Raw genomic sequence first — 25980 nt, forward strand, 5'->3', positions numbered from 1 at the left:
AGACTACTGTTTGTGTCTGTCTAAAACGGAGCAAGGAAAGCAAAACCCAGTGTTACACTTTATGAATGACTGTTATTCTAGATGGGTAAAACCTAATGCAGACTTATTCTGGACAGGCCAACAGCAAGTCAGGGTAAGCAAGGCCCAGTTGGCGACACATACATTTATCCTAACGGGAATAGTAAAGTGAAACCAACTACATTAATTTTGGTAAGAGGTGCAACCAAATCGCAGGGGAGTAATATAACCTTACATCTACTTTCTGTTAGAATGGCGACAGTTTCTAAGGAAAGAAAGCTGTTGCATATACTTTTCAGAATGGCAAAACATGGTAAGTAATAACTTTTGTAACTGTTCACTCTGTTACAAAAGGAAGTTGGTTGGTAATTGTAAGTAACTTTTAAACACTTATTCTCTTTTCTAGGAAAAGGCCCAATCATTAGACGTCTTTCCCTTTTTCGCAGTGGCAGAAAGTGGGTCACTAGGGTCTAGTATCCAATAGGCAGGTCAGGATAGGTTCTAACTAACAAAGGTCAGAGTTCTTATGGAAGACCGTTGGAACAAGTAAGTATTTTTCTTTAGTTAGTTGAGGGTTCAGGGGCTTCACAAAAGGCACCATAGGAGGATTTCAGCAGGGTCCTGTGTGCACTGGACGGGAGGCCTCAATCACAGAAAACACCCCAAACTACACAGGAATCACAAGAGACTTAAGGCAAGTAAATACCCAAACCAGCACAGAAGATTTTGCAGCAGTAGGAGTTCAGGATCTGCAGCTAAAAACGTGGTCATTGAATTCATCAAGAAGACGGAAGACATGACACTGGAAGGACTTTTGTACCAAGGCTCATGGGGAAGGCTCTAGGCAAGGTTTTCCTCATGGCTGGAAGCAGCTAAGAGCACCGAAGAAGACGGAATATTGCTGTTTGGATTCTCATCATTTGCAAGAGCCAAGACTCTGGTGAGGGACTTTTTGGACTGGAATCGTACCTCTGGAGAGCCACGGTGCCTACAAAGGTTCGAGATTCCGAATTCAGAAGACCATGCACCGCACAATGGCTTGAGGTCCAAGGGTATCTGGGTACTGCAGTCCCACAAGGTCGCAGCATGGCGTGGGATAGCTCAGAATGCAGGTTTCTTGTGTCTAGTGGGTCTCACCAGGCCCTGGGTCAGTGTTTTTTCGAAATCCACAGATTGATTGGATGGCAGGGCTACAGCAGGCTCTGGTTACACAGCAAGCTCTGTCGCTGGAAATCATTTAAGCCACACATTCTTCATCTTCAGTTTTGGTTCCAGTGGTCGACTACCTCTTCAGCCTCCAGGATCAGACTTTTATGCAGGAACCCAGCCAATCAAACAGGCTTGCAACATTCAAACGTTGGGGTGGTGGGGGGGGGTGCTTAACAATTCTTTCAGGACCATCAGCCTCCCCGTTTCAACTGGAATCTCACACTCCAGCTGGAAGACAAAGGGCTGCAGAGTTTTGGACTCCTCCCTCACTTCCTGCCTTAAGACACTCTGGAGCCTGGGCATTGAGTCCACACGACTCCAGCCGAAGATTTAAATCACACAAAGGAATTTTCCAAATTGGTGGTCGGGGGGAAGGCACAAGAGAGGACAAGTAAAACTCAAATGGCGAAAATAAACAAGACTGGGGCCATTTTGGTAAAATGAGCACCCATGCTGTGCAAACAGCCCACGGTAAAGGTACACTGAATTAATAAAGGTTCACTGCCACCAGCCATTAATGTTAAGTTTGTCATCGTAACATAAATGTTACGAAAGGGGATGCTCTGTATTTCCCCAGCACTCCACATAAGGTGGGGGAGGGCTGCTGGTCTCAGCTAATAAAATGTAAAAGGGATGCAAAGATCCTTTCTACTATTGGTAAATGTAGGTCTCACAAGGTTAGCCAGAGAAAGTTAAAAGCGGAGCCCCTAGGGCAACCCAGCAACAATAGGCACTTAGACACTATGGAGAGTCTTAAAAATGACACCCATAAAAAGTGAACGATTCTGTGAATGTTGAAAAAGGTTCCCACTCAGTGGTATAAAGAAAAAGAATCCACCAGTAAAAGCAAAAAAGTTCCGGGGTTGACACAGGTCAGGAAGATTTATTGTTTTAACGGAAATCTTACCTAACCAGCACTAGCCCTTGTTCGGCTTCTGTCTCGCCCAATCCCTTCGAACTCTTTTCCAGAGGTTTCAGTTTGTCGATGTACCACAAAGCAATTTACAACCTCCCTGCAGGTTCTGTTTGTTCTTCCATATGCTTTGTTTTTCCTCAGGAAAAACTGTTTTCTAAATACAATTTCGGCTTGGTTCTGGGCAATATACTTGTTTTATATTTAAAGACTGGAACCCTCCAGGTTCGTTCTCCCCAGTTCTTTTAATTAAACTTTGTGGTTCTGAGACCCGAAAGTCCTCTGGCCTTCTGTCAGGCTAACCTCATCTAGGTCTCAGTGGTGCGACTGCTTGGTCGGGTTTTCTTGACTCCTGTAACCCTGGTGGCTTCCCCAGCCTCAAAAATTAGTGTTTGTTTCACGGGACATCAGTCTTCTGGCCCTCTGCTTGGCTTGTTGTAGCAGGTCCTTGGTAGGGCATACATCCACTTGGGTTTTCTAGGCTCCCATAGCCCATGTGGCTTGTCCAGCCCCGAATGTTAAAGCCTCTCAGGTTTTCAGGGTTCTCCAAAACCCTCTGGCTCTCCGATCGCCTTGTTTCAACTTGATAGAAGCAGGATAGAAGCAGGACGTCTGGGTTTATCAACCTAGGTGGCTTTCCCAGCCTTGATTATCACTCTTCATACCTCTCCATGTCATTACCTCTTTGAGAGTGCTTACTTCCCTTCTGCTGCTCATCTGGGCAGCTAATGCACTTCTTGTGCAGAGCTCTGGGATCCAGGCTCCCCTCTCCAGTTGGTTACCTAGGCCCACCATTGATTCAATGTGGTTGTCACCAGGTGAGGCGGTTGTGTCTCTTTCCCGACTATCTTCTCAGTCGGTTAGGACACCAGCCTTCCAGCATCGGGCAAGTGATTGGCTCGCTCTCTGTGCCACCACAGGCTACACCATCTACCTTGGCTACACCCCTTCCAGGATGTCTTCTCATCAGAAGCTTGCCTCTGCGTAGGAGTCTCTTCCCTTCTCGATTTAAAAGTTCCTTGTGGTTTTATGTACGACATTGGAACCAAAAGGGGTGTATCCTTCTTTACTGGCATTCGGGCAAGATTCAGCATTACCGGAAACCCAAGAGATTGAAGAAATGTTGCTATTGGGTGAGTCAAAGCCAGAGTTACAAATATCCTATTCCCATGTAGGTTGATGGTGTATTCTGGACTGGGGTTTACTTGCAGGAATAGGAGTTCTTGTTCTCAAGAGGAGTCGCTCCCAGTGAGGTCCCACTTGCCCAGACCCCTAGGGAGGGTGTTCCTTAGAAGCCTCAGAGGGCGGCTCCCCTCTGGGGAGAAGGGACGAATATTCCAGATTTGTCACAGGAGCCACGATCAACCTGTCTGCCCATTTTCTTCAAAGCAATGCCTTGGAAGATTCAGCTACAATGTTGAAATTCTGGTTTGAACATGAATTGTACTTGAAGTGATGAACCAATGCCTGTTCTTACTTTTACCCTGTCATTTTAGGGGCTCCAGTGAAGTCAAATCCTCTTAACTTGCTCTACCAATAGAAGGGGTTACACTGGTCCCTTGAGTAACCACAATGTGCTGATACTGGGGCAAGCCCTGAGGTTCCAGTTGGTCCTTACACCAGCCTCTGCATTGAGGAGAATACACCGGACGTTCTGAGAAACACTTATTGCTGAGAGCCCTTCATTTAGCTGGGACTCCTCCCATGTGGCACAGGTCTGCCAAGCTTGTGGAGAGCTCCAGAGCCTTCTCCAATCACGCATCCAATGCCAACTAAATATTTGACTCCTTGGGAGTCTGTTTTCCCTCAACGACCATCTCGAGAAGCCACTAAAAGGTCTTGCACTAGAGGGTGCATGCTTGGTCATCCTGCACGAGTACGGATGGTGCACAGCTTTCTAGTCATGAAGGAACCTCGCACCATCATAAGCAAGCAAACTGCATTAAAAAGGTGACTGCTCCAAGCACACGTACCTTCATCAGCCCTGTGGAAGGACCCAAGTAAATATCTTTCTAAGATCTCTGCAAATGCATGTCTTTTTTTGCGGCTGGGCTTTTCCTATTGTCCTATCATCGCTTCCAATCTGCTGGACACTCGTATTAGTGATTCAAAGGGGGTGACCTATCGATCCCAGTCACCACCCCGGACAGACCTGGATCGACTCCAAGTATTTACCTGAATTCACCACTTATGTGGCATCCTTGCTGTTCCCCTTTACTGCATGCTTTCAATGTTTAAGCTGCAAGACCAGTTTGGGTCCAGTACATGCACATCTGTCTTTTGCACAGGGCTGGGGCTGCATAAATAGCTCTCTCTGGACCAATCTGCCTACCCTGAAGACGCGCCCACTGCCCCACCTTGCCCACCTTTCAGAATGCTAACCAGCTGGATCATGGCCTGACGCTGCCGGTACCCGCACTGGAGCCATGGTACTTACCTCGGCTGCAGCATCATACTGGGGCAAACGCGACAACGAGGATCCCATTCCGAGATGGCACCCAGGGTTTCTGGATGCTTTCTTGTGGTTCTGTTCTCACTTTCGGCTCCTCGTGCCGTCAGTTGTCATAAAACGGCACCGCTCTGTCTGCCCTGCACCTTATTGCATTTTTCGTGTCCTTGCCCCTTTCTTGCCTTGACGTGCCTGTCCTTCCGCTTCCAATTTCATTTCTCTTATCTCTGCTTTGCCTCATGATTCCTGAATTGCTGATTCCTTTGGAATCTTCAGACTGGATCTTGTCTTCCACCAGTTTTCAGAAGAATGCGGACCTGCTCTTCATTCACCATCTGTTCCATCACTGTAATCCCCTTTGTTTTTTCCCCCTGTTTCATGTGACCGTCTGTTTCATATATATACATACATATATATTATATATATTTTTTTTGTATCCTTGGTATGTCCTTTTTAACGCCCTCCTAAAACTGGCTCTTCACTGGTTCTCACCTTTGTGCTATTGCACAGACACCCTTCATGGAATGCCTCCCCCATTGTAGATGATATTGTATGTGATTTCTGTCGGACATGGACATCCCTGTCCTTGCTCAATCCCTCACTTTGCTAAACCATCCCTCCCTCCCTACCTCCTCCTCTGTCCCGCGTATGCTCGCTCCATCCCTCCTACTGGCTGGCGCACACTCCCAGTCCGCACTCTCGCCAGTACTCATTCGCTCTCCTCCCCTCTGTTGGGTGTCCCGTTTGTAGCATTTCTAAAAGGGTACACCCTTAGCCCAGCAAAAACATAAAATTATAAAAATAGACTTTCACATTGAATGGAGAGGAAACTGACACCCAGTACTTTTGGTGATGCCAATCCAGTCCTGTTTTTTTTCTTTCTATTAATGGGCTTGCTTTTCCCATCCTTAATCCAGGAGTAACGCCCCGGATCGCAAAGAAACTGTAAATGTGTTGGAATAAAGGGTATATTGGCTTGTGTGATATTTACTGTGATCTTTACTGTCCAGATTAAATTTGTTGTTCACCTTTTTGAGCATTACAAAGTTGAAAGAACTAACTTTAAAAAAAAAAATGTTTCCAGGGACATTCAGCATTAAACAAGACGAAGGAATGATTTTGAATGAAGGCTGTTCTCTCTAAACTAAAGCATTATACTTTTGTTGCCTAAATAATTGTAATGAGGGGTTGCAGAATCGGCTCTTCCATTCGCAGGATTTTTAGCCGCTCTGAGTGGTTCTTTTTTAACATCGTCAGATTCGAGCTGATTCCGTGGAAGTATGTAATTCCTAGACGATGCATACCTCGTGGTGTCGGCTGCCATTACCTCCATGGAAGCTTGCTGGATGAATTCCACTTTATAGAATATTTCTTTCTGAAGATGCATCAGGCAATGGTCTTGCAAGTGGCTCAGCACAGCTTGTAATCCGTTGTGATGTTTTTCTGTGTCAATTGAGTACATCGTCCCTGTTGATTACCCTTGGGAGGCCAATTAAGATTTTGCCAATTGTATTCTGGGAAACCTCAGCCACTAATGACGGCACCCCAAAACTGTGAATCTCCTTCTCACCAGGTGTTGAGCAGGGTAGTGATGTAGATTCTAGCTTCTCTGCCACCTTCTTTCTTGTGTGGAAGGGATGCAATGATGCAACACCACCAGTTGTATGGTTTTGTCAATTTGCAGTCATCGCATCACTAAATGCCCCACATTCTTTCAGCCCGTCATCCAGTTCACACGGTTGAATACGGTTGACCAAATGTATTAGCTGGTGCATTTAACTGTGCTTAAGCTCCGTAGTCTCTCTGTGCCCCTTCCTGCCATGATAATCCTGGTGTATTGAATACCAGCCATGTTGCATCTGTATTTTGAATGTGACCAGAAGCAGGATTATTATTTTTTACTTATTAGATATTTGTAATGCGCCTATAAAACAAATGGTGTTTCAAGGCAACACAAGACAAAAATGGGAGGGAGTGGGGGGCGTGGGGGCAAGGGAGAAGGGTGAGTGAGGGGTGCCGGTGTGTGCGAATGCAAAGTGCTAGGGTGGAAAGTGCAGGGTAAGGAGGAGAGGGTGCAAGTGAAAGGGGGGGGATTAGGAGGAGGGAGAAGAGGGCAGAGGGGCTGGACGATTGCTAAGGGGTGGTCAGGAGGGCAAGTGTCGGGGATTGCATGGGGTGAGGGAGATCTAGGAGGGTGGTGTACTGGGGGACTTGGTGCCCTGCAGAATTTTAGAGAACCAGGCAGCCAGTCATTGCTGCAGATGGGGGTGTTGGCAGAGGGGAGGAAGAGAAACTTGGGGTCTTGAGGAGCTTCTGGAACTTGAGGAGGTCTGGCTCAAGCCTTAGAGGGGCAGGCAGACATTCCAGAGGGAGGCTACTGTGGAGGAGAGAGATCTACCCCCCACTCAGCTTAGAGAAGCGTCTGATCTGCAGAGTGTTGCAGCTAGAAGACCGAAGGGCTCTAGTAAGGAGGAATTTAAGGAGAGAGTTGGATGTGGTGGGGTACCTGGCTCCAGAAATTGTTGTGGATGATGCAGAGGGTCTTGAACTTGATCATAGCAGCAACCAGGAGCCAGTGGAGAGATTTTGGGGCTGGTGAGATGCAGTCCCTGGGCTTGAGACCAAGGATAAGTCTTGCAGCCCTATTCTGGATTAGTTGAAAGGGGAGAAAGGATGAAGGAAGATTGAGGAAGAGGCTGTTGCAGTAGTCCGGCCTAGAGAGGACCAGAGCTCTGGAGACATTGGGTTTCTCGGAAGGTTAGGAAAAGGAGAATGCAGCTGATGGTGGTCCTTCTTGGCAAGGTCTACGATGTGAGTAGATGACAGATTTTTTGCCTCCCAAGAAGGTGAGGGAGGGCCCATGGAGGGTGGCCAAAGGGTAGGATAATTATCACAATGAAAAGGATATGTCTTATTGGCATTAACAGAGATCATTGGCAGCACACCATGCCTGAAAAGCAGTCGGGGATGAGCGAAGAGGAGGCATTTGATGGATGCTTGAAGGAGAGCTGGGTGTCTGCATAACAGAGTGAGATCATCAGGTGGGCCAGAGGGGTAAGGTAAATTGTGAAGAGCTACAGCAAGAGGATGGAGTCTTGAGGGATGCCACAGGTGGAGTGTGATGGGGGTCTACAAAAAAGGGGACAGTTGAACCTGGGAAGGGCTGTCGCAGAGGAATGAGGTCAACCTGTCCAGTGCCAGGCCCATGATGCCAAGAGCGTCATGGAGCCTATTTGTGGCATGATTTACCATGTCTAAGGCAGAGGAGAGATCCAAGGATAATAACTGATGGAGAATTGGATTAGAGATTTGAGAGCAAGTCGTCATGGATGTGCCTCTGGCTGCTCTGAAGCCAGACTGGTGGCAGTGGAGACAACCAATAGATTCAGTTTGTTTGATCAGTTGGGAGATGACCAACTTCTCCACTAATTTGCCCAGGAATGGGGTAATGGAGATGGGGCAGTAATTAGCTGGGCCACAGGGGTTGGCAAAGGACTTTTTGAGGAGAGGATGCACATGGGAGTGGTTGAGGGGGTAGCCGGAGGAAGCTAGTGGCAGCGTGATTACAGAAATCTGCCAAGAGTGGTGCAAGGGAGGCAATGATGTCCTTGATAGTTCTGGAGGAGCATCTGCTTGGAGGAGACTTGTACTTATCTCGAGACCTCATTCAGTGCTATGGGCGAGAAAGAGGAGACTAGGAGGGAAGGAGGGGAAGCAATGGAGTCCTCGGATGTGGAGGGAGGGATTGACGCTGGGAGGTAAGTGGAGTGGAGGTCCTGAGTCTTGGTTAAGTGGGAGGCCAGTGAAGTAAAGATGGTCGGGGTTGGCAGGGGAGAAGTGGAGACTGCAGTACGATTGGCGAGTTTCTTGCAGATTTTAAACAGTTTCCCATATTGTTGATATGATTTGATATGGCATTTATAACGTGCCTAAACACAAGTGTTTCAAGAGATGCAGGCTTGGATATGTGCGTGATTATTGCTGGAGAAGTCTGTATTGCCTTTGGAGCAGGTGGCAGGCCAGTTTGTCAGAGGATGAGCCTAATGCCTGCCACTTTGCTCAGCAATTGCGTTTCAGAGAGGCTAGGTCAGAATCATACCAGGTGTTGCGCATGGCGGCAGGCTACATGCAAATCCTCATGACAGGGGGCAAGGATGTCTAGGGTGTTGGTGATAGAGAGGTGAAGATTAGTAAGGGCAGTCGGTGTTGGAGTTAGTGGCAGGAGTGGGAGGGAGTATGTAGGTGGTGACAAATGCAGCCACCAACGATCGCTTCATCGGTTGAATGACTGGCAGTGCAGGCAGAGGCTTAGCCAGGGGACATAAGAGATCCAGGAGAGCATGGTCCGACCAGGAGAGGGGTGTAGTGATAGGGAGACTGGAACAGGGGTCCTGTAGATGGCTGTGAGTCAATGAGCGGGTTGGAGAGACACCAAGCCTGCAGACTAGGAATTAGAAGGAAGAATAGGTCTGGGTTGGAATGATAGTAGCACGGACCCATTCAGGGAAGATCAAGGCCACTCTGCCTTCAGACCGGTTAGGCCTTGGCTTGGAGGGGATCTTGTAGCTGTCTGGGAGGGGTGTCAAAGTACTGACCAAGCTGGCAGTGAACCACTTCTCGTGAGGGAACATCCAGTCTTCAAGAAGGTGTCGGATATCATTAACAGCAGTGCAGAGTTGAGGGTAGCTCGGTGAAGCTGGTTGCCACCTTTTTGAAGGTCTTCTGAGGAGGGGTACAGGGAAGTGGTACAGACGTCGATGAAGGGGCAAGAGGGGTGTCAGACAGGAGTGGCAGGAAAAGGAAGGAGGGAAGGAAGTTGATGAGATGGAAGACGCCCATCAAGAAGGAAGAGATTGGGCTGAGAGCCCTGGGCCCTGACGGTGCCATGCTGATGGATATTAATGATGCACTAAGAAGATGAGAAGGATGCCAAGAGTACTTCCCATCTGGTGCCACCATTAATGGGTGTCTAAGAGAATGGGGAGAGGGCAGAGACCATGTGGGGATTCCATAGGTCTGGAGAAGGAATGACAAACGGGATGTCTGTGACGGGCTGCCTGGAAGAAACATTGACGTAGGTGTCTGTGATGGGCAGGCCTGGATTGGAGACCAGGAGATTAGTCAGAGTCCCACACGTGAAAAGAGCATCCATTAATCTGCTCTTTAGCACGTGACCTCATACGCACAGGTGTATGGGTACTTGTGTTGCCATGTAACCTAAATAACCAGGTTACTCACCCTAGTGACCACCTTACTCCTAGTCCATAGTCCCCTTTCCTCCATAGTTATGGGACATTCCTCCGTCCTGTGAGACGGGACCAGAGCGCTTTGTAAAAGCATCCAAAAATTTCAATTTGTTTTTAGTCCTTCTCTTTCTACGCGGGGCCCGGCACAAGACTGTAACCCTGCCCACCTCGGCTCTGCATCGCCCATCGGCCCTTTTCTATCGCCAGGTCAGAGACCTTTTAGCAATAACAGAGGAACCTTATTAGAGGGGACGGCGGGCGGGCGTATGGAGGAAAGGGGACTATGGACTAGGAGTACGGTGGTCACTACGGTGAGTAACCTGGTTATACTCCTACGTCCCGTCCCCTTTCCTCCATACTTATGGGGAGATTCCCAAGCACTCCTTACAGGAACTATGGGTGGATGGGGGGAAAAAATCCTTACTGAAACAGGTTCTTCAGTACAGCTTGACCAAACTGAGCATCAGCTCTTGAACTCGGGTCTAAACAATGTTTACAAAAAGCCGATAGGGAGTCCCAAGTAGCTGCCTTTGCGATGGTCTCCCAGGGGACATATTTCTGAAAAGCAACTGCCGCTGCCTTGCCCCGCACCAGGTGTGCTTGAATACCTTTAGGAGGCTTCAGCCCTTGAATGGTGCAAGACTCCATAATGCAGGCTGTGATCCATCGGGAGATGGTCGCCTTAGAGACCTGCTTACCTTGTGGATTACCAAAGGTGACGAACGGTTGAAGAGCTCCTAAATTCGGAAGTTTTGTCAAGATGGAACTTGAGAGCCCTTCTAACATCCAGACAGTGTAGAACCATTTCTGCCTCTGAAGCGGGGTTCAGGAAAAAGACAGGCAGGGAAATAGACTGGTTTATATGGAACTCAGAAACCACCTTCGGCAAGAAAGCAGGGTTTGTCCGTAGGACCACCTTATCCTTGTGAAAATCCAAGAAGGGATGTTCCACCGACAAAGCTTGGAGCTCACTCACAAGCCTTGCCGAAGTGGCAGCCACCAAAAAGGACACCCTCCATGACGGGTGCTTGAGGTCCACCGTGGCCATTGGTTCAAAAGGCTTATGGCACAACGCCGTCGGGACCACATTTGGATCCCACGCCGGGTGCGGACTGCGAATCGGAGGATAAAGGTGTGCCAAGCCTGCAAAATGTCTCTTAACCACTGGATTAGACAGAGTAAGAACATTGGTCCGTAGAAAGGTAAGCGGAAACCGCCGAAAGATGACAGAACGTGTCCCTACTCTAAGCAGGATACAAAGGACAATACAGTGTCAATTGTAGCCCGCCTTGGGTCCAACTGCTTGTTTAAACACCAATGACAGAACCAAAGCCATTTGCTTCGGTACTGGGACCTAGTCGAAGGTTTTCTGGCTGCCTGGAAAACATGCGCATTATCCGCAGACCGGCTAAGATGTTCTAAAGACCTGAACTCGGGCACCACGCCGCCAAGCTGAGTGATTGTGGGGAGGGGTGCCACAGTTTTTGTTCCCCCTGGTGAAGATGATCCGGTGTCACCAGTAGCCTGATCGGCAGATACACGGACAGGTGTTGAAGTTCTGAGAACCAAACCCTGGCTGGCCACCACGGGGCTATGAGCAGAAGAGAACTGTTCAGAGGAGGCAGAGGCGGGAAGGTATAAGCCCTCCTATTGTGCCATGGAATTTCAAGAGCATCCTCCAGAGAGGAGGCTCCCAGTCTGTTTCTGGAGGCATGCAGAGGAAGCTTCTTGTTTGCCGCCGTAGCGAAGAGGTTCACTTCCGGAGTGCCCCAGTGCAGGAAAATCCGAGAGGACCTCCACCTTCAGTTCCCACTCATAGCGGACTATATTCCGCCAACTGAGGGAACCTGCTGTGACATTCAGCTGGCCCAGAATGTGTACTGCAAGTAGCCAGACATGATGCTGAACCGCCCACTCCCAAATCTGGATGGACGGCTCCACGAGCGGGGGAGACTTGGTGCCCCCTTGCTTGTTGATGTAAAACATCGACACCACATTGTCCGTGCGAATCCGTACCACCTTGTTGGATACAATCGGTCTGAACCCCTTGAGCGCTAGGAAAATCGCCAGGAGCTCCAGGTGATTTATGTGGAGGAGCTTGTCCTGGGGCGACCAAAGATCCGAGACCTGAAGAAGATCCAACGTTGCACCGCACCCCAGAAGAGAGGAGTCTGTCGTGACCATTAGTAGAGCTGGGTCCAGAAACCCCGCCCCCCACCAACAGGTTGCTGAGAGACCACCAGTCCAGGTCCGCTCTCATGGAAGCCAGAATTGTTATCGATGTGGAGTCCGGATCCACAGCCTGAGGCCAAGAGCTCCGAAGAGCCATCTGAGTCCGCCTCATCTTGAGGCGAACAAAAGGAAGCGCCAAAATGCACGCGGCCATGAGGCCCAGAAACCTCTGCTGACATGCTCTGACTGCGCAAACATCTGACACATGGCCAACAGATCCGCCATTCTGTCCCCGGTCAGGTACACTCTGCAGTCTATTGTATTCCAGCGAAAAGCTAGGAAGATCAAGTCCTGAGAGACCGTCATGGAAGATATCCGCTAGTTCACCGACAGCCCGAGGTGGAACAGGAGCTGGAGGAGAGACTGAAGATTGCAGGCAGCTTTCAGCTGGCAAGGGCTGTGCAGGAGCCAGTCGTCCAAATACAGATGTACATGGATACCATGGATACCCTGCAGACTAAAATAGGCCGTGATCACAGATATCATCTTCGTAAAGACACGTGGTGCCGAACTTAAGCCAAAAGGAAGCACTCGAAACTGGAAATGCTCCTCTCCCACAGAGAAATGGAGTTATCTCCTGTGTGGACCCCAGATCATGATATGCATGTAGGCATCCTGAAGATCCACCACACTGAGCCAATCGCCCATCTGCAGGGAAGACTGCCGGGTGTGATCATCTTGAATTTCTCTTGGGGCAGGAAAAGATTGAACTGGGAAAGGTCTAGGATGGTGCGCAGGCCAGCCTGGTTGGGTTTGGGCACCGTAAACAGCTGGGAGTAGAAGCCCTCCCCTCGCACCCCAAGAGGAACTGGTTCCACAGCTCTGAGGTCCTGCAGTTTCTGCACCTTGGCTTTTGGGGAGAGCGATCCCGACTGCTGTAAAGGAGGGTTGAAGGGTGGGGTAGGGGTAAGCGGAAGCCCGCCCAAGCGACTGACGAGGCCCACCTGTCCTCGGTGATGTCTGCCACTCCTCCCAATGAGACGCAATGCGTCTTCCCACCGGGGTCTCCTGCGAGCGAGGAAAACCCTCATTTAGCAGGCTTTTCAGTGGTGTTGCCACCTGAACCTGAGTGGGAGAAAAACGGAGTTTGTTGCTGCATCCGGCGGTTATTACCCGAAGGAGTATCCACTCTGTGGGATTTCCGGTCTAGGAAGCCCTTGAAGCCAGAGGAGGGCTGGCTTTGCGACAGCGGTATCTTGGTCCTAAAAGGGGTTTTAACCAGGACAGACAAGGACTTGGCTGTCTGGATGCTGTCCTTCGTTTTGGTGAGCCCCACATCCGTTGTGGAATGAAAAAGATCCTTACCCTCAAACGGCAGGTCCAACACCTTGTCCTGCACCTCCTTTGAGAACTTAGTTGCATGCAACAACGCCTGTCGAGAGGTGTTAACACCCAGAAAAAGGCCTGATTTGAAGTGATGAGCCGCGGCCTCAAGCAGATCCTGGGCCAAGACTCTGGCATCAGATAAATACGCCTTAAAGTCTTCCAGCTTCTCGAATGAACTCCGACTGACCTTTTCACATCTTCATATTTGCCCCCGCTAACACCAGTTCCGCATTAGCCTGCCGGAGCTGCAGGGCCGAGTTAGCAAATCTTCCTCCCAAGGGAGTCCAAGAGTTTGTCCTCTTTCCCCAGAACCTGAGTCACTGTCGTAGTGGACGCTGCAGGCCTGGACTGCAAAGTGGCCGCAGCCACCACTGTGGAGGGGGACGGACAAGATGACAGGGCCACCTCTTCTGAAGAATGCAGCCTGTATCGCACGTGAATTTTCTTATTGACAGTCTAGAGTATGGCTTTTCTCAGACCCTGCGGACCTCAGCCAAAACGTCCTTCTGCAAGAACAGGACTGTACGCTCCTAAGGAGACCAGGTGAATGCACCCGAAAGCACACCCTCCTGCGGAGCGGGTGCCTTGGGCACTGGAACATCCAATAGGCACATCATGTCCAGTACCTGGTTGTGAAAAGCTCTAATAGAGTGGGGCTGGTCTTCGCTGTCCTGCTCGCCCTGCGCATCATCCAACAGATCAGGATCCTGCTGAACCATATCAGGCACCTCCATGTCCATGGGGGACAATGGTGGCAAGGGTGGCAAGGTCGGTATAGGCAAGGGCAGCACCGGCGGAACCACTGGTGGAACGGGTGGAGCTGGAGGCGCAGACGGGCATATCTCCCTAAAAAGACCCTCGAAATACACTCTCATGGGGTTGGTACCCATGAGCGTCTGAAATATTCCTAAAAAGGCATCCTCTGGAGACTGTTTTGGAACTGCTGGAGAAGGCCTCTCATGAGGAGGATAATTCTAGGGATGCAGAGGGGAGGGTTGCCACACCAGCCCATCTCCTCCTCCCCCCCCCCCCCACCCCCCCCCGTGTCCCCAAAAATCAAAGGTGCCGAACCCACAGGCAACAAGAGGAAGGACTACATTTTTGGATGCTTTTAAAAGGGCTCTGGTTCCGTCCCACAGGACGGAGGACTGTCCCATGAGTATGGAGGAAATGGGACGGGACGTAGGAGTAAGAGGTACCACAGCCCGGCGGAACAGGCACAAATAACTCCTAGTCCTGCTTGTCTGTACATTCAAGGACATAAACTGGGCTTTTAATCAGAAAAGCACTTCTTTGCCCCAGAGTTTGCTTTCTTTTTTCACATAGCTTGAAAATCTACCTTGTTGGAGGGTACCCGCATGATTACCCCCTTCGACAATACTAAATCTTCGAGCTCCCCCCCCTCCCCCCCACCTCCATCGCAACCTTGGATGACTTATGTGCTAAGGCAAAAAAATGTCTCCCCAGGAATTAATCTAAAGAAGTACAATCTTAACGATTACGTGTTGGTAGAGGCAGAATGCTAAATGTTGTTCTGCTCCAACCTGACAGTATAAATCCAGTATAAATCCAAGCCAGCCAAGTTTCAACTTTCTGCAAGGGCAACTTATTACTTATGCCTTGCTGGTCGCAAGTTATTTTGCCGTGGGGAATGGGGGTGGGAGGGGATCCATTAATATACCATGTCTACAGACAAATAGACAAATGCACTATCTACAATAAGTGTATTAAACAGGAAGGTAAACTTATATCGAAACCTACATAACTGGTTCACTGAGTGAAGATGTCGGTCAAGTGGCAGACTGGGTACAAACAATTTGTTCAGAATTTAGTTTGTGAAATCTCTCAAAGATCTTTGCTATCTAACTAAGCATAACTCAACCACTAAAAAGGCCACATTGACCGAATCATGGAATCAAGGCTCTACGTAGGGCACAGTTCTAATCCTTATGACTGTGCGGCCACACAATTGTTACCATAACTGCTTCACTGGGGGCTCTATTTTTCAGCGGCAAGATAGTTCTTCCACGTTTCTCAGGATCATAATAAAATGCAACTCCTGAGGACCAAAAGATATTAAATCAAATATTAACATCATGTTTAGCACAAAAGGAGTTGAAAATAGTAAGGATGCAAATAGAACACTCAAACAGAATGACAGGCCCATCCCTGATATAGGACCAACTACACACCCCATTCAAGATTTGGGTGAAATAGGTAAAAATAACGAGGCAGAAGACAGCGACTTAGTTAGTCGTATCTAAAAATGCGGAAAAAAAGGGAAAAAAACAGAGTGCTAAAAGCAGCAGAATTAAAAACTGGAAAGGCGTCATCATTAAAATTCCTATGTAACATAGGAAAGGGGTTAACTGGTGAACAAGTAATCGGTGATATTGTTGAAGAGGCAAATAAAGAGGCTTCTAAGGAAGGGGACTCCATTGAAAATGGTCCTCATTATGAAAACGCAGATATAAGACTGAAGGATGCACTTAAGGGGAAAAACCCAGACAAAAATGAAGGAAGACGTGGGCCAAAAAACCACGAAATAACATCCAAGGACTTGGTTAAGGGAAATAAAATCGGGAAATGAAGGAAAACAAATCATTAATCTATCCAAATCCCCTTACAAGTAAAGCCAGTAAGAGCTGTGTATGCTTTAAACCCCCGATACCAGTTCCACCCAAAACACCAATATGACTCCTCACAGTGATGGGAGGGAGAGTATATGGGAAATAAGTGGTGATATGGAAAAAGATGAATATAGATATCCCAAAGGTAGAGAAAGATAAATGTACGAAAGTAGTAATGAAAAACAAAAGGATGGAAACGTAGAAAGTTCAAAAGAAGTGGAAAAAATGACGAAGAAAGTGTTAGGAAATAGTGAGGGAGATATTGAAAGAAAAGAACTGGAGTGAATCACAACCCACTACAGGAACAACAAGTGAAGAACCAAGGAATAAGAGAATAGAAGTAGGTAGAGAGTATGAAGGGGCAAGAGTGAGTATGGAAGAGAGTGAAGAATACCTTAATAATGGTAATCAGTGTAGTTTTTAAGGAACAAATGAATGGGGGTGGGGAAGGTAATTACGAATTGAGACCCTGGGAATTCTGTAAACCCAAATGCACCCGGGCTGATATTACAATATTTGTTCGAGGAAGGATGTCCAGTCTCTCTAAATAGGAGGAAAATCCTGGAACTTTTTGAGGCAATCCCTGAACTAAGACTAATTTACATCCGAAGACATACAACTGGTGGATTTCATACATGGCTGGAGATATGACTACATTAGGTTGGTGATCTACTCTCCACTGGTTAGGAACTTTATAATGAAGGCGGCAGATAGCCTTCACAAATATGGTTATGATGTAGGGATATGGGAAAATGAAAAGGAAGTGATTGAAGAGAAAAATGACCTCCGGTGGAACCAGGATAAATCTGTAAAACAGGATGCAAACCACATAGATAAAAGTGAAAACTTGAAACTAAGGAGAGTGGCAGAGGTCCTTGAAGACTCAATTGCGCAATTGAGCTTTAACCCAACCTCTTTAGGCCTGACAGCATTATAAAGATTTTGAGTTGGAATTCTAGGGGAAATAAACATTTAACGGGTAATAGTGATATTGGTGCGTCCCTTAAATTGTCAGAATTTCTCTTCATACAAGAAACGTGGCTTACAGAGAAGCTCTTGTGGGATGGTTTTGTAACCGCCTCTATCCCGGCTATAAAAGGTCTGTTGGGTAGACCTAAAGGTGGAATAACTACTCTTGTTAAAAAAGCAATTGGTTTGTTAAAGCAAAAAGAAGAGTGTGACATATATGGTGAAATTCTTGGAACAGTATGGTCTAGAATTGTGGGGGATAATAAACCTTTTTCCTGTTGAATGTTTACAGAACCACAGATTCCAATCTCTCTATAATTTTGGCTAAACTTGACACACATCTTGATGAATGGTTTGGCAAATATAGCGATGCAAGTGTAATACTTGCTGGTGACTTTAATGCGAGTTGCAACCTGAATGATGTGGAATTATTGGACTGTTTTCTGACCGACCACCAAAATGTGGAAAAGGGTAAAAGGAAAAAATTGGAAGGTGGTATGTGGTTGAGTTGGGCTTCAGGGTGGGGGCTGCAAAGGTTGGAAAATGAAAAAGCTACATGGGTTGCTAGGGGCGTTAGCTCTGAGATTGATTTTATTTTTCTTTCCGCTAATATCTTTGAAAAAGTAAACTTTCATGTGAAAGAAACCAGTATGAGTGACCATTTGATGCTAATGTTAGAATTAAAATGGCTACCGAATAACCCCAACAGGAGTGATACAAATCTAGGGAATCTAAGGGTGATTTATAGAGGAAACCTTGTGTGCTGGTCTGAAAAAAAAATGAATGATTTCAATATATGTATGCTAACTGAATTTAATACTTGTAAATTAGAAGATAAGATTGAAAGATATTCAGTAAAGGGCTTTCCTGAATACCTGAAAACTGTGTTGGAGGCAAACTCTAATCGTAATAAAAAGCACAAACATGCACACTCTATAGAAAGATATAAGGCAAATTACTGAGTCCTACTTTTTGTATGAACGATGTTGAAAACGATGTTGAAAAAAATCAGGAAGTTAAAGCGGAGGTATACCAACTGGTTAAAACTAGAACGCATTCGTATTACCCAGGTAGATGGGGGAGGGAGATGCTAGAAAGTTTGCAGGGTAAAAACACCAGGGCCTTTTGGGACCTTATAAACTATAAAGAACTGAATTGGAAAAAGATGTCAAATCCCATATCTGAAGATGTTTGGATTAACTATATTGAAAACATGTATACATCTGAAATTGCTTTTGAGTATACGCCACAAATTGAGAAATGGGACTTAGATATTGCCATAGATATTATCGAGGAGAAGATAAAGAAATCTAACCCCTCCAGAGCCCCTGGACCTAACAAGCTAACTAACAATGTCTTGTGGCACTCCTGACATCTATGGGCCAAAATTCTTTACATTCAATTCCAGGATATAATGAAGTCTCAAACCATTCCTGACTCTTGGAAATTATCTTATATGGTGCCAATCTTTAAAAGGCGCTCGAGGGTAGATCCTCAGAATTACCGTAACCTCAGTATTATGGATGCAGATTCCAAAATATGTACCGCCATTATTCTGGAAAGAATCAATGAATGGATTCTAGAGATGAACATACTTGATCCTAGAATAAGAGGATTCCGTAGAAATATGGGTATGCACTGTGGAGGACTCTTGTCTGCAGACACTTGCCTGGAAGTCTTTGGATGCACCAATTAATGTTGCATCCATAGATTTAAGTCAAGCTTTTGATTGTGTAAATAGAAATCTTCTGTGGCCGAGGCTGGATAGTTATGGTATCCCAAAGGGGCTATTAAGCAGCATTATATCACTGCACAATGAATCTAAAACACAGATTAGACTGGATTCAGATGGCCTTCTGTCTAGAGAGTGCTATTGAGAAGGACATTAGACAAGGATGTATTCTTGGACCCACTCTGTACAATCTCTGTTGCAGGAGTAGGAATGGCATTGGATGCTTCAGGTTTGGTTTCTCCTAAGATTGGGAAATTGAAAATTAGTTGGGTGAGCTACGCGGATGATTTTCTGCTTATAGACACTACGCTGGCGGGTCTACAAAGACTCATTACAACTTTGGTAATTAGATTTACCTGAACTGATCTTTAGTTCCATTCCCAACATATGTTATCAAGCTCACAAAAGGAGCTGTAAAATGTGGTAAGTCCAAGTTCGTGTGGAACTGGGATAGCAATAAACTTATGGTTAAAGATAACTTTCGATTCCTGGGGTATCCTGTGGTAGCTAAGTACAGCAAAACCTTTTTGATAAATTATCTCAATTCAAAAGTCAACGGTATGCTAATTCAAATGAAGAGTGGATAATGAGTATGGTAAATTCTCCCTTGAGCCATGCAGAGAATTTTATAAAAGTAAACTACCTACAATTTATGTATGGTACCGAATTCCTGCCAAAAACAATGGAGACAGAATATAAAGCTATCGAAAGCAAAATCTGGAGATCCATACTATTTTTTTTTCTGCCTAAATGTATTCCCATAGAGGCTGTAAGATATGAACTGGGCATACAATCACTTGTTAGTTTCATTCAGTGGAAGAAACTTTGTCTTCTGAATAAAGGTGAACATTCTAAGGAAAACTCTTTATTCCTTGCTCAGAGAGAATGATACCGATGGGTTTATAGCTCAGAATGTGAAGCTCTACTCCAAGAAATAGGTGCTACTATGGAACTATTGGGGAAAAAATCCTAACTTGGTAAAGAAAAGACTCAAGTTGTATGATTGGGAAAAAGCTCGTTTGAAAATTAGTGACACAAAGCTATATACTCAGATACTATCATCAGGGAAAGGAGTAAATGAAATGGAGCAATATCTAAAGAAATTTCCGAGTAAAAAAATGAGTTGGTTTTAAGTACAAGAGCTAGACCACTCCCTAGACAACTCCCTGTTGATATTGTAAAGAGAAGGGAGAGTTGGAAACCTTACGCCATCTCATGTCTGAATGCTGTGAGCTAGCAATTAAAAGGGAAATGTATTTTAAAGATGTTGTCTACAATATATGGTTACTGAGGGATCTTTTATGGATGAAAATGCTACATGGAGAACCAATGTCCTTGAGAATAAGAGTTTAAGCATATATAGAACAGGTGTGTGAAATAGAATAAATTCTATTAAGTTGTGTTAGGATTGTATTAATGAACTAATATTGCAAAATTATGTAATGTACAATTGTGAATTGAAAATTGTAAACTGTAAATGATGTATTCATAAGATTTTAAAGCTATGAATTGTTCTTTTCCTCTTTTAAAAATTTTGTAAAAACTAAAACAAAGATATATATATATATATATATATATATATATATATATATATATATATATATATATATATATATATATATATTCATCACTAGATGTGATGGATAACTCAATGAAAACACTGTCCTATTCTAATTAGTGAACCTTACTATAAAAAAACACCCTTGTGACGCTTCCACCAGTCGAGATACAGGACAGCATTACCAGAAGCAAATCAAAATCTTGTGACTCCTATATAGTTTTTGAGGTAACATCCCTTGCCATTGGACTCGCCCTCAAAGATTCAGATGATGTTTTTCCAGCAGGATGGAACCTAAAGTACTCCTCATGCACACGTATGCATAGGTGGTGCCTCGTGTATTACACATGGTATGGAATCTACAGGAAGATATAATTCATTACGAAGGGAACTGCTTCTGAAGCACATTTTAAGGTGAGTCAAATGGTGTTGCCTACATTGTGTGGAGAAGAGCAGGAAACCTGCCTATAGGGACAAATCGCCCTATGTGGTGTAGGAGCCTTAGTCTCATCTCGTAACACTGCCCTAGATGGTTGGCTTCCCAAGGATTCTATAGGAGATGGGGAGACAGAAAAGCAGCAGCTACTGTATGAGTATTCGGCACCCAGGACAAAACACGGCCAGAAATGGTCAGTAGAGCAATTACTTTCGGCCAAACTCATGGGGAAGTAAGGGGACCAAACATGGTCTAATTCGAGCTGCTTTTCCTAAAGTTATGCGTGGTGGAAAAGAGGGAATGAGAGCTAAATATTCGAATTCACAGATACCTCCGTTTTGCTCCAGACATTGATATCAGTGGCTACTATAAGCAAGTCGCACTACCATAATGTGCACGTTCTTTTACAAATGTCCGTGCCCCTACGTCACTGGTAGTTGTCATGACTGATCACTTTCTTGGGAAATGGCACTTGGCAGATGACTGATCATGCTTGCACTGGAGACACTTCTCCTAAAATCACATGTTGCTGAGAGGGGAAAAGAGGGGGCAAATGCCTGATTTTAAATGGGTCCCAAATATGGCCCAAACATTGAGATTAGTGGCCAATGTATAATGAAATTGCACTGGCCTGATGTGCAAGATCTTTTCTTTGAAAGGACGCTCCAAGTCTGTTGCCTCTGGTTGCGGACACGAGGTAGCAGGACACATAGTACCACAAGCCTTCCTGGTGGTGGTGGAGCTGATACATGTCTTCTGTGTCGTGTTGAGTTGATGCGGGCACCAAATTCGAATGAGGCATCATTCTATGTCGGGGAGAACTGTATAAAATCTCCTGGAAGCTCATGTACACACAGGAGCCTATACTGAGACGGTTGAATAAAATGATGCTGCCCACTTGTATGTGCAAAGGCGGCTGAAGGCCTGAATATGGTGCTGGTTGACAAGACAGCTCAAATGAGTGCTCGGGGTCCGTCAAATTGTTAGTAGGCTGGGGAGAATTGCAGAACTATGCAGGTGCCTAAACAATATTTGAAGGAATACATTGTTTTTATGACTATGCAAAAATCCAAATGTTCGCATAGTATAGGCTCAAAAAGCAACACTTTCGAGGTGCCAAGCATGTGTCAACCTTAATGTAAAGGGCTATCCCTTGTACAGATGAACTAATTGGACAGAGGCACTATAAATGGGTACTCGGATGGCCCGACGTATGTGAGACCAAGATGAAGATGGTCCGTCAGGCCTTGTATAGTACACCAGGAAAGGGGTAACTGACCGTTACCATTCGATCTGGTGGTAAAGATCCTCTGAGCGAGTGGTGCCTCTCCAGTGGCCTCTAAATGGTTGTTGCTGGAATTATTCAATTTACCAGTAATTGGTCACTTCTTCATTGAGGCCTGCTTCTAAGGTGTTGAGGCGTTCTATCCAACGTGCTTCCTTTATTCAGGAGAATTATTTGCTGGTTCGTCACATGTTTGACTGTGTCTAAGACCCACCATAGTAGGTCATCTGCCAAGTGCCATTTCCCAAGAAGGCGAGGGAGTAATAGTGCTGGTATGTTTTTGCATCGGATCCTTGAGCGATGTTCATTGATCCTGTGCTAAGGCCGCATTCCCTTCCATACACTGTTTAGGTGGAGCAGATCCCATCCCTCCTCAAATGCTGACTACCCGCTCCTAAAAGGCAGCTGTCAGAGCCCTGCACCCCCCCTCGGCCCCTCCCCAGAGCCTGGAAATGTACATTCTGATATCCCTCTGAGCCCGAGAAAGGAAAGCATTGGAGTGTTTCCCCCCCCCCCCCCTCACCAACCCCTGTGTTTTGACTGTTTCCCTTCAGGAAGTATAACTTTCATAAATTGGATGTGTTCCTTCATACACATTTCATTTGCATCAGGTCTATGATGTGTTTTGATGGCTTTGTTTTGAGGATGTCGTGCACACCCTCCTTTTTGCTTATGGCAATTTGTCTGACCAGTTGCTAAAGGATTGCCAAGGGTTCCACGTGATAATTCTGGCAACCCCTAATGGACATCCATGTTGTGGACATATTTTCTTTGGGCAGGCATGTTCCCGCCTGTTACTCTTCTAGATGTTTCAATTAAATTAAAGGGGGTTCTACTGCCATGTGTCTTCTCAGTGCTTTGTTCACCAGACCAATGTCTTCTTTCTTTTTTTCCTCCTGTAATTTGTTCTCCTTTATGGCGCGTTTCACAGATTCTTTTCTAGCACTTATCACAAAAAATGTGTAAATCCTACAACACTAGTGCTGTGTTTCTCAAAGTATCTTGGGAGCTGGAGGAATCCCTTTGTGCAACCTCTGATCAAATACTTAATTTGGATCTTTTATGATCGATACCACAACAAACCACTTTCTCTAATTGGTCCACATCGGCTTTGATCTCGTTTCCATGCTTTCTGAAGAATATGCTCATTGCATTTGTTTTGACCGTGGATTGCTCAGTACTTGCTGTCTCGACATGCTACCCCCCACCACACACAGTTTGATGTTTGCACCTCTCCTTTCCGGATAAGGAAATGTGGCTACTGCCTCAACGTACAGGGTGCACATAGCTTTTAGCAAAGAATTCATGGTGGTGGAACTCCCTGCAAATTACGTGCAATTAAAACAAAAAAGACCATGGTAAACAATTTTGCTCCATTTCAGGAAGTCGTGAAATTTACCAGTTGGCAAAATTGACACAGGATGGCTGCTCAGTTATTCAGCCATAGTCTTGAGATGGTATCTGTTTTTATAAGGTAATGATTGCATCCAAGTTCCTACGGCTCCGTTTCTATAATCTAGCAGAAAGCTCAGAACGTTCATAGTAATGCATACTGTTATGGAATATGTCAATATCGGAGGATCAATTACAGGTTAGTAACGTTTCATTGCTTGGTAAAAGAATAATACCGATTTAAAAGAGGCTGATCGTTTTTATTTTTTTTATTTCAGATTTTTGCCTTTGCTGTGACTTTCTGCTATGGGTGCAGTATGGTGCTCGGATTCCGGAGATGGAAAGTATAGCACTAAAGGAACCACAACTTTAAAAAGTTATCGCAGAATGGTTTTTGACAGGAGAAGCACTTCGTAAAATGTAATATCGTGACTAATAACGCGCTTATCCTTCTACAAAATATAAAACGCTGGATGGCAACCAGAAACCTTGTATGCGTGAGTTCAATATGAACTGCAGTTCAAGAAAGTTTAATTTGTTGTTCCAAAAGGAGTATTTATGGAGTTGGGTTATTGTTTCAAGAGGCCTCATTTTAAGGTTAAGGTAGCAGTTGTGTTTTTGGTGCATTTTAATGTGGTACGCCATCCGACAAAAGAAGCGTTCCTTGACTAATTTGTATGTGCATCCTTTAAAGAGCTCTTTGTTAGGCTAAAAACAACGAAACAGTTACGTTCTACAGTAATGTGTATAAAAGTCCTATTAAACTTCCATTTTCTCTATTAAATCAACTGTAGAGTACAAAACAATAAATGTACCATTTAGTTCTAGGAAGCAGAGAGCAGTACTGGTCCAATCTTCGATTTAAAAAAAATAATATATTTATCATTGTTGGCTCCGTCTTCACAGAAGCGCCCCTCCCCGCCCCCGAGTACTGTCTGTGCCAGTGACAAAGATGTTCCTTCCATATATACAGGCCTGGTCCTGGGCCAGATTACTCTGCTTCTTAAGGACTCTACTTTGCCCAATTTATCAAAATAAAACCATGTTTATTTCAGTGCCAATAACCGTGACTGCATAGGAACGCTTTTGTGCAAAGCTTTTTATTGATTTCGTAAAGACCCAAACATTGTTTAATTTGCGATATTATCATGACTTTATTTTTTTATCGATTGTTAAAGGGATATGTTCTTTTTAAATATGTGCACCGTTTTGGTAATACCAAAGTTGATTGGATGTTCTCGCATCACATGTGTATGGTGTTTATATTTTTTAACATGAACAAATACTTGTGTTATACTGCATGTATAACACAAAATGCCGATTTGCTATGGATATAGTAACTGATTTGAAGATGTATTTATAAGCCTTATCACTGTATTACTTTGTTTAGTCATCAACCGAATGTAATCCATGACTTGGACATATCGGTTTGTTGCATTCTCATGCAGCAGTTAATGTCTTCTGGTGGACTGGTTGGAGGCAGGCCATGTATGTGTACTGGTGTTTAATTAGCAAGGGGATTCGTTGGATAGCCGGAATGCCACATTGCACCACCTTTTACCACAGTGTACATATTTATGGTCTTGGTGGCACAATCACATCAGCAAATGTAAATATCAGTTGAATTGCAAAGAAATATAAATGTTTTGGAAACCTGTGGCGTTTACTGTCATCTCTACAATGAATGTGTGATGGGTGTGTTTTTTCTTTTTTTTTTTTTTTCTTTTTTTACGACCATGTTAAATGTTTGCAAAATGTGTTGGCATTAGGGATTGTGGACATAATGGGGATATTCCCAGAGGCGCATAGTGCCTTGTGGTATAAATGCCTGCATGTGATACTTCATTGCAGTTGCACCTGATATTCACTAATAACCGTGTGCCACATGTGTACCTCCAACATGTCGAAGTACAAAGTGCGCTTGGTGTCTGTGCACTGGTTGCAGAAGTATGGCAAACATTAGCTAAAAGGCAATCTTGGTTTCGAAGTTTGTGTGTGAAGTGTGGTAGGTCAGGAGGCGACTGAGTCACTGGTGCCAATTTAGCAATCGGGTCTATTTAAATAAAGGAAAAGGCCCACCTGTCCCTAATAGTATTGCTTTGCCCTACCTAACCCAAATGTAACTAGGTTGCTCGTTGTCGGTGATATTGTCCAGAAGACAAGATGGGTCCAGGAGAATGACTCCCTCCTCCTGCACATGATTGTATAGCCTCAAAGTCTTTCTTGGGATGGCTTTGGTGATTCTTTGAGCAAGTTCCTTAATTCTTCGAAAGTTCCCTCCAGGGCGTCCCCTTTCCTACTACTGGCACAATTCCCAAGCTTTGCAGCCACTGATACTGGTCTTGGCTAGCCTCCAAACCGGTAAATGTGGCTGTTCGGTGTCAATTTATCAAATACTTGCGATCTTCCCCTGTACTGTGGGTTTAGTTTCATACAATTACTGCAGTATCTGTGGACAATTGATCCCTGTGCACTTTTGTGTCTCAGCATTTCATGTATTTTATACCTTGCAACACTGTCTGCTAGATGGCTTCCTTTCTCTTCCCCACATTGAATGGATCTGGGCTTAGTTTGGTCACCCCCTT

The 25980-nt window shown here is 45.4% G+C and overlaps 1 protein-coding gene across 1 annotated transcript in view; it reads left to right on the plus strand.

The window, feature by feature from the left end:
• MAL2 (mal, T cell differentiation protein 2) overlaps positions 1 to 25052 on the plus strand; it is a 153185-nt gene extending 128133 nt beyond the window's left edge. The window contains exon 4 of the mRNA XM_069621545.1: positions 23674 to 25052. Within this exon, the coding sequence (XP_069477646.1) occupies positions 23674 to 23745 (72 nt within the window). The 3' untranslated portion in view covers positions 23746 to 25052. The remainder of the gene's footprint in view (positions 1 to 23673) is intronic.
• The last annotated feature ends 928 nt before the right edge of the window (positions 25053 to 25980 follow it).

Source organism: Ambystoma mexicanum, chromosome 5q (assembly GCF_040938575.1).
Source record: "Ambystoma mexicanum isolate Mex_15411 chromosome 5q, UKY_AmexF1_1, whole genome shotgun sequence".
Classification (NCBI taxonomy): domain Eukaryota; kingdom Metazoa; phylum Chordata; class Amphibia; order Caudata; family Ambystomatidae; genus Ambystoma; species Ambystoma mexicanum.